The 9,983-nt window shown below is 34.0% G+C and overlaps 1 protein-coding gene across 3 annotated transcripts in view; it reads right to left on the reverse strand.

The window, feature by feature from the left end:
- The window catches only part of pex5 (peroxisomal biogenesis factor 5), a 28,749-nt gene extending 19,047 nt beyond the window's left edge, over nt 1-9,702 (reverse strand). For 2 of the 3 annotated variants that reach the window (XM_056475501.1, XM_056475500.1), the window contains exons 1-7: nt 9,430-9,701; nt 7,262-7,419; nt 4,896-4,934; nt 4,673-4,790; nt 4,452-4,595; nt 2,299-2,389; nt 397-487 (exon numbers count right to left, since the gene is read on the reverse strand). In XM_056475501.1, the coding sequence (XP_056331476.1) occupies nt 397-487; nt 2,299-2,389; nt 4,452-4,595; nt 4,673-4,790; nt 4,896-4,934; nt 7,262-7,375 (597 nt within the window). In that variant the 5' untranslated portion in view covers nt 7,376-7,419; nt 9,430-9,701. Of the gene's footprint in view, nt 1-396; nt 488-2,298; nt 2,390-4,451; nt 4,596-4,672; nt 4,791-4,895; nt 4,935-7,261; nt 7,420-9,429 lie in introns of all 3 variants that reach the window. The other variant, XM_056475502.1, reaches the window with a different exon arrangement.
- Between the last annotated feature and the right edge of the window lie 281 nt (nt 9,703-9,983).

The raw sequence follows: 9,983 nt of genomic DNA on the forward strand, positions 1-9,983 counted from the left end.
AATTAATGAATTGTCATTTTGGGGTGACCTTTCTCTTCAAACGACTTTCTTCAATTATAAAATGTGTGACGGCTCTATAGTAAAAAACCTGAATGTTCAGCAAGCAGTAAGTAATTTATAATTATCAAAACAAATAATTCCTCTGCCAAAAATTCTGTAGCTCATTATCCCAGCCGTAGGGTTTTTGTTGTTGCCAAGTAACAGCAACACGGTACAAAATAAAGAATGGGCTGATCAATTTCTAAACAAGTATATATTCAGAAACAGACCCATTCATGCTTGAGGTGGTTCAGATTGTCTGCTTGATGTATCTTTGCTTGTTGACTAAAGTGCTTCATGATCAGCTCAAAGAGCAACACAGGCAGCAGAAGGCTCTTACACTGAGCTGACTCTCACCTCTGTGTTCTGTAGTTTAGGATCGTCCACTTTGGCAACCAGTTCATTTGCTGTTTGTCGTAGTTCTTCACCTGACTGGTATTCTTGAGCCCTGATAGGATGAAAAAAGGCATTCTTAATTCTTTCATTCTTTTAAATATTTCAAAGCAAGGACATAATGGCTGTAAATTTTCAGAATATCTTCAACATAACTACACTCCCTGACAAAGGTCTTGTGGTCTATCCAAGTTTTAGGAACAGCAAATAATAACTTGACTTCTAGTTGATCATTTGGCATCAGAAGTGGCTTTTATGAAAGGAAAAGGTCTCTAGATTACGCTTATTATCCAAAATAAAATATGATCAAGTCTTGATTCTTAATTTTTAATTAGGACAATAAGGTCTGACTTTGCTTCGACAAAAGTCTTGTCACTTAACAGAAATAATGTACAGTATAGAATATAAAGTCCTGGTGCAGTGGAAGAATAATTAATACTGTGTACGACTCCCATGAGCTTGGACGACTGCATCCATACATCTCTGCATTGACTCAAATGACTTATTAATTAAGTCATCTGGAAAGGCAAAGAAAGCGTTCTTGCAGGACTCCCAGAGTTCATCAAGATTCTTTGGATTCATCTTCAATGCCTCCTCCATCTTACCCCGGAAATGCTCAATAATGTTCATGTCTGGTGACTGGGCTGGCCAATCTTGGAGCACCTTGACCTTTTTTGCTTTCAGGAACTTTGAAGGGAGGCTGAAGTATGCGAAGGAGCGCTGTCCTGCTGAGGAATTTGCCCTCTCCTGTGGTTTGTACTGTAATGGGCAGCACAAATGTCTTGATACCTCAGGCTGTTGATGTTGCCATCCACTCTGCAGATCTCTTGCACTGCCCCATACTGAATGTAACCCCAAACCATGATTTTTCCTTCATCAAATTTGACTGATTTCTGTGAGAATCTTGGGTCCATGCGGGTTCCAATATGTCTTCTGCAGTATTTGTCATGATAGAGATGCAGTTCAACAGACGATTCATCAGAAAAATCTATCTTCTGCCATTTTTCCAAATGATCAACTAAAAATCCAGTTATTATTCGTTGCTCTTACAACTGGGATTGACGACAAGACTTCTGTAAGGTAAACTTTCCAAACTATGTCAAAATTAAGATCTGTATAACTTTATTAATTTAGGATGTCAAAACACTGTTAATAGCTAGTCCTCTTGATCTACTATTTGCTAACATTATTCAATGCAACATGAAAAAATGTAAACATTTAAAATTTTGAAATAAACAAATGCTGTAATAACTGTCAGCAAACACATTTTCCAATATTATCAAAATAGTAATATTATAAAGTGTTATTGTATAATGCATGTAAGCTACCGTTTAAAAGTTTGGAGTCAGTCCAATATCTTTTATTTAGCAAGCCAGGGTTTCTGCAGGTCTCTTTAAGTGATATTTAAGACTTTTTAAAACTCTTCTAAAACCATTATGAATGTAATTTTAGACTTATACAGGGCTAAACAACAAGGATTTTTTTCTAATGGTGCAGTTACATCTGTAAACAGTTCTTGTATTAAAGGAAGATTATGTAAAGGGATGTGTTGCGTCAGTTTTCTTTCCCTGATTAGGGAATAGTTTAACTTGGATAATTTCCTGTAAACGTGTATTACAGCTGTTTTGAATTGCATTTCTTTGCAATAAAAATCCCCCTAAATATAAAAGTATCGGTTGTCTTCCTGATAGGGTGGCTTTACCTGGCCATAGGTAAATTAAGACCTGTTTAAAATGATTTAAGACCAACAACACAATATTTCAGTGAATTTAAGACTTTTAAGGCCTAAAATTTAGCTTTTGAAAATTTAGGACACTTTAAGACTCCACGGACGTTAAAATTATCCCCTCTTAGATGCATAAATACCATTTTTTGTCCTGTTCTCTTTCTCCCAAATCTCCCAGCCATAGCTTTTCCTCTGACTGCTCCAGGTACTCCTCTGCCCAGCGGCCTGGGTCTATGACACAGGAGGAAGAGAATTGAGTAACGGAAAAAGAGTAAAGCTTTTGAGAATGAAAGACGGGCTGGGCAAAGAAGAGCAAGGGTTTAGTCAGTTCAACCCAACCTGATATCCAATGGAATCTAATGGCATTATGAAATCTAATAACACCTTTAAAAAACATTTATGGGCTGAAACAGCACATATTAAATGGTCATGAAATCCTAAAACACATTTCTGAGATGTTTAGAGATGAAAATGTTTTCGTATTTTTCTGAGCAAATTCATTCTCCTAGTTTGAAAAACAAAATTGAAACTAAAATATGATGTATATGCGTTCATTCATAGTGGCTGCTACAAATGGAGAGTAAACATAAATGTCATTTGATTTTGAGCATTTGTCCACATTTATTCATGAGAAATCTCCAATCTGCTATATTTATATTGACAGCAGCAACCAATGTTGTATTGTTGGTTCGCAAGTCTAAACCGTTTTATACCACCATAACAAAACGATGATCATTTAGTCAATTTTGAGATTTGTATTTCCCATAATTGTTAGTTTTTTCATAATAAAATAAAATCAGACCTGTGATTTTATGAATCCAATAGATACTCGATAGAACTACCATTTTGTTCTTTGATTTGTATTAGTGTAACACAGAAGACAGTGGATCATTCTGCTGTGGCGACCCCAGATTAATAAAGGGACTAAGCCGAAAAGAAAATGAATGAATGAATGAACACAGAAGACCCTGAGTAAAGTTTTCATGAGGCAGGGACTAGGCTGCTCAGGAAACTATAAAGAAAAAGAATTGACAAAGCAGATATTGAATTAAGCTCTGTATGCTTGTGTCCCAGTCAACCAATCAAACTTTTTTCCATATTTTCTGTCCAATATATCAAAAAACCAAGCATTTTATGACATAACTTAATGCTACTTTAGAGTATTGTTTTTATTTTCTTAGATTTAATCAGGTGAATAAGTAACCGAGTGGGCATTAGGACATAGGGGAGAATGTTAGTTGGCAGAGGCAGTAGCACAACACAAGTGACTATTTATCTTACTGAGGGATGTTATACACAGTTATTCTGTACTTACATTCTCAGTTTCAAGTCGGTAATGCAAAACAGTTAATCTAAACACAGATAAAAGTTCAGCTTAAAATGCTGACATGATCTTACTACAAGCGCTCCAGTCCAGTTTTCAAAAGCAGCATCTTGGTCACATACACTGCACTTGAGTTAGCCACGCCCACTGATTTACATGTCGCAGTGTACACAGAATAAAAAAAATCTATTACAGTTGACAGTTTATTTAACAATAAATATATACAGTTGATGTCAAAATTATTCGCCCTCCTTGAAATTTGTCTTTTTTTTATATTTCCCAAATTAAGCGAGAGCAAGGAATTTTTCACAGTATTTTCTAAATTTTTTTCTTCTGAAAAAAAATCGTATTTTTTTTTTTATTTTGGCTAGAATAGAAGCAGTTTAATTTTTTTTTTAACAATTTTAAGGTTAAAATTATTAGCCCCCTTGAGCAATATTTTTTTCAATTGTCTTCAAAACAAACCATCATTACTTGCCAAGTTAAGGTAGTTAAGCCTTTAAATAGCACTTTAATCTGAATACTAGTGTCTTGAAAAACATTTAATAAAATATTATTTACTGTCATCATAGCAAAGACAATAAAATCAGTTATTAAAAATGAGTTTTTATGAATTATTATGTTTAAAAATGTCTTACAATGTATTACAAACTAACAGGAGGGCTAATAATTATGACCTCAACTGTACATACAGTCAAGTCCTCGAGGTCAGAAAAAGAGGTCCAGACAGTACTCTGCTGTCAGAAAGAAAATAATGAGGTCACAGCAGTAGAGGCGAGGCAACTAGATAATCCCACACACTTTAAGCGCTACCAAAATTGCCAAGGGAACGCAGACCAAGCTGAAAGCAAGCCAAGCCACTGTAAACCAAACCTTCCCATACCGCAATTTTGATTTTCAAATCATAGGTGTAATAAAAATAATCTTAAAACAGGGGGAGGTTTCATGACATTTGAAGTATATATTGACCTGCCACTTCATTGATAAATTCTCTAGTCCAGTCGGCATCAGCTGGATCAAGAGCTGCCTGTCCAGAAGAAGAGGCAGCATCAGCAGTAGACAGGAACTCTGATGCCCAGTCGCCAGACAGAGCCAGAGCTGCCACATCGGGAGCTGAAAAGTGAAAACATACAGTTATAGCGACATGGACAAGTGTTGAACTTGATGTGGATGTATGTTTGTGCTGCTACCTCTCTGTGGAGCCTGTCTGTAGTTCTGCTGATCAATCTGTTGCATCTCCTCCAGCAGTTGACCCATATCAAAACTGTGAGGAGGCCGTTGTGGACCCTGCAGGAACTCACTGACCAGCTGCATTTAAAAAAAATAAACAACAGGGCAGGTTGTAAGAACATGATCCCAGACTATATGAGCTTATACAAACGGATCAGGTAATTTAAAACACATTATACAAACCTCTTCTTCAGTGGCTATTTCAATGGGAGTAGGAGGAATCTATGGGGAAAGAGGAAAATTATAATCAATAATATTTTCAAGATTGCAATTAACAATTACTTTTTAAACAATTAATCCATGGAAAATGATTAGATTAATCAAATAACTATTTTGAATACATATTTTTATAATACATATTTTCTGATTGGTTGATTAATCCTTATATAAACTTTTTAATAAATAATAATCACAACTACTACTAATAATATTTCTAAGTTTTATTCAAACAGCACAGGCCTACACACCTTGCATTTTAGAGAATGTTGTTGAATGTGAACAAAAGTCTAATGTAAAATAAGAAAAAAATTGTGAGTCCAAACTTTTGTAAACTGGATCTGAGATTTTGAGAAATTCTCAGAAAGTAAGTCTCTTTTTTTATGAATTCCATGCATTTCAATATATATTTGTGTCAAAGAAATGCTTTATTTATGTTTTAATGCCATATCAGCAACATTGGCTATATTCATGACAAAACCTATACTAAATATACAACATATATAACATACAATCATATCAGTTTTTATTAAACATTCATTGTGCAAAAAAATACACAAATAACAACACTGAAAAGAGTCATATACAATCTTTTAGTTTAATTGGTGATATATATATATATATATATATATATATATATATATATATATATATATATATATATATATATATATATATATATATATATATATATATATATATATATATATATATATATATATATATATATATATATATATATATATATTCTAAAATTCCTCCAGAGGACCCCTTTTTAAACATTTCCCTTAAATTATTTCCAGTAACACTTTATAATAATAACTACACACTATAAATCATTTATTTAGCATTAGCAAATGGTTAATTCATTATCTGTTAAGCATTGACTCCACATTAACAGACGTTAGTAAGCAGTTTATAAATTCAGCTACAAATGCTGTAATCTTGACTTAAGCACACTTATAATGTGCTTAATGATTGTATTTTCATACTTTGTTAATGATTGTTTTTTTTATTGCTTAATTATTGCAATATTTACAAACATGTTATTTAAGAATAGTTGGTGTTCTTTTAAGATCATTCAAAATACATAAGTAAATGTTTACCAAACTATTCAGATGAACATTTATAATTCTTATTAGTCAGGCATAAACTAATTGTTAATTTGAATGTTAATAAATGCTTTATTAACTCAACTTCATCCACTTTTGTGACTGAATCTAAAGTGAGGACTATTAATGCTTTATAAATCCTTTATAAATGACAAATAAAGGCTCGGTTATATTTCAAACAGGAAAAAAAGAAAATACTTTATTCATTTCTACTCATTTGATGTTAAACAAATGAAACTGTATCAAATGAAAAATAAATCTTTGCAATCTTAACTAAAATAAAATGACTGTACAGTTTAAACATCGCTAAATGACTTTGAAATGTTGTATCATATTATATTGTTAAATTATTATATTGTTTATTATATGATCTTTTATCTGTTTTTATATGTTTTAATCATTTTTAATCTTTCTAATCATTTTTATTTTCTTGTTTATTTTATTCTTGTTTATGTAAAGCTCTTTAAATTACCATTGTGTATGAAATGTGCTATTTAAATAAACTTCCCTCGCCTTGCCTTGATGTTGTTTTATCCAATTTTATTTAATTGTATTTATTTCTAATTGTATTTTGGCACTCCTGTTATTCAGCAATGTTTAAACTTCACAGCAATTTTATTTTTTAGATATGATTGCAAACATTTATTGTTCATTTGATACTAAGCCTTTAACTGTCATTTATAAGGGATTTGCAAAGCATAATTTGTTGTTTCAAAGAAATTTTGGAGGATCTACTTTCTATAAGCGTCTACTTCAATGTTTCACGTAACTTTTGAAAAAATAAAATGACAATAAAAGTGAAATAATATTCCATCAATCAGCAAAACATGATATATTTTTGTAAAATTAAAAAAACTAATTTATTTAGACCTCTACTTTAAAAAAAATATCTAAAAGAATGAGTGATCATACTAAATGTTCTTTAATTTGATTAAAAACTTCTAACAAATAGGTATAGTGGCAAAGTATAAAGGCTGCACTGTGATGCTTAAATATGCCTGACAAGCTTTTTTTTGTTATATAAACTACTGTCTTGCATAAATCAGGCTAAAATGATTCTCATTCTAATGAATGAGCTTAAGCTTTTGATGCTTGAAAACACCTTTTCATCCATGATCCATTTACATAACCAATGTCACCAATTGTACAAGTGCATAGTTTGGTTTCAGCCCTTAATATGTAGTCCCGATAGCAAAAAAAGATGAAGATTCTGTAACTTACAGTGGGCGTTGATCTGTGTCTCCAAGCCCCACCCTCTTGGGTCATGTGACCAGTCAGTTTCATGAGGGGATTGGCTCCCCCACATTCCGCCTCCACTAACTCCCGCATCGCCATGGCAACACACCCTGAGGCTGGATCAAACTAGCGCCTTAAGATATCTACAAGTAAATGAAAAATTATCACTGAGTGGTGTGAAAGTTTTTATAAATGAAACATTAAAAGTTTAAAACGGTAGTTTGGGGGCTTTTTAAAATCTTTTCACCAATCCTAAATCATCGGATAATGGAATTGTGGATTATTTTTATGTTTCACACTGCTCTAAATTAACCCAGGGTTAACAAATAATCCTGAATATGAAGGAGCAGCCTAAATCTTAAAACTGGGTCAGTGATCTTCTTCATTTTATTACACAAACACAGCACACAACCAGTTTATATAAATGCTCTACCATCCTGATATTATATACTGCTGACTGCAACTGCAAGTCTTTCTATCTTGAATTTTTTTAGAATGAAACCGTCTCTTATATTTACTACAACTTGCATTTGCATCACTATTTGACTTCACTATCAGTGTAAAATAATGTGTTGCTCAAGCTGCAGTATGAACCATTCATTCACCTGGAGTTAAACAAGGTGTTTAGAAAAGATGATAACCAAGGATTAAGCACACTGTTTTCTGTCTAAAGGCCAAATCCCAACTTATTAACATCAATAAATAATTATTTTAACACATCAAGAATCAATGTTCTCCTCTGGCAAATTAACTAAGTGAATGACAGTTTTCTCACCTGAAGGACAACCACATTACAGTGCGCAATGTAAAACAATGACTTTGTGTTGACATGAGGTAAAAAAAAGACCTGTGACCATTTTAACAGTAGAAAAATTAATGTTTTTTTAATCTTTTTAAATAAAATGACCCCAACATTTGAAAAATTAACCATTTTCTTTTCTTTTTTTACACTATAGGGTACAAAGTAAAGATTATGGGATCAAATTTGACAAGCTAGCTATGAAAGCACACACACACACACACACACACACACACGCACACACACACACACAAAAGAATCTGCATCTCTACCTTTTATAAATACTGCTAAAACATTTTACCCCCATGAAGGAACCTTTAGCATTAGAAAATATAAACTTTAACACTTTTTAAACTAAAACACTGACGATGGAAAACCTAGATATTCACAGAATTTGTGATGGATCATGAGGTTGCTTCTTCATGCAAAACAGATGTGCAGACTGAAATTAAATTGGTTTCTACATTTGAAGGTTTAGTGAATATATATCCCGTTTTACCCTTGAGACAAACAGATTACACAGAATTCTAATACCACACAAGATATAATAGATCTTGCTGTAAAGTGTTTTTAATTATGTGATTAAGTATAACAAACACTTTATAAACAATTTTACAGGCTGTTCTAGAGAAATGCAGAGTGTATCTATGGGCCCTGGTCCTCTAGAAATGAGAGAACCACTAATAACCTGTAACCCAACGGTTGTAGCCTAATAACAGAAAACCTATAGCAATTCAGAACAATTACTGTAAACAATTTAATCTCAGCAGGTGGTTTGTTTGTATGAATATCTGCCTTTGAGTCCCATGTCACCTTACCTGGCATGAAATAAAACAGACAATGAATCATCAGCTTGAGATAAATCCTACGGACTGAGCCACCTTTCCACTGGCATAAACATATGCTCCATCAGCTTATCCAGACTAGAAGGATTACACAGATTTCATTGTTCCTGAAAACAGCTATTAACAATTAACCAAGATTGCATGTGAACGACCAACTTACTGTCCTTATGCAATAATCCCCAAAACAACCTGCTGGCCAGAATTAATAGTGGGACAAAAATCAATCAGTGAAACTAGCAGGAGAGTTTGGGTTATGAATGGCCACCGGTTGAACTGGTCATTGATAACACACAGTCAATACAGTCAGACTAGACACTTTTGCACTGATCTGCTGTCAGTTTGGCTTCAGCACAGACACATTAGTGAGTGTGAGTCTCCTCTAACGGCAGTCAACGTTATCCACAACTATTCGCAGTCGTGTTTGTGTGGTATTGAATGGTTAACGATGAAGCTGGCAGCTCAACTGTGCTGCAGACAGTTAGCTTACATGCTAAATAAACTCCTCTCACCTGCACAGGCGACGTCGTCACCTCTTTATCTTTTTATTCGCCTTTTATCCCGTGAGTAATGCGGTTAAAACAAAGACCAAACCCGACCGAGGAAAGCAGGCCCCGAACACACGGCAGCGGTGGACGGTCCTCTGGTTGTCGGGGTTTGACGGGTAAAAATGCTGCGCTGGTGACCGTCCTGTCTTTATTTACCTTCCCCGTGTGGCCCAGTGAAACAGGAGCGAACCAGCCACACGAACATCCACGCTACGCTCCGGCTATTCACAAATGCCATTTGCGTAAAGAGCGACGGCAGGCGCTTTGAGCTACGCCAAGCGTCACGACGGATGTAGGCAGGTTTACGCTGAGGTTACGTAAAATTCCTAAAGTGACAGCGCATGTCTTGATTGACAGGATGGTATCCTTTTGTTATCATCCAAATGTGCTTTTAAAAGATGTTGTACGGTATTTTAAATGAATCACTTTTGTGCATTACTTGTTTTTTAGCTAATCTTTTGTATTATTTTAATAATATGCTTGTTTAATTGAATTAATAAACGGCTACAATGGAGAAA

The sequence above is a fragment of the Danio aesculapii genome, chromosome 16 (genome assembly GCF_903798145.1).
Source record: "Danio aesculapii chromosome 16, fDanAes4.1, whole genome shotgun sequence".
NCBI classification, from domain to species: Eukaryota; Metazoa; Chordata; class Actinopteri; order Cypriniformes; family Danionidae; genus Danio; species Danio aesculapii.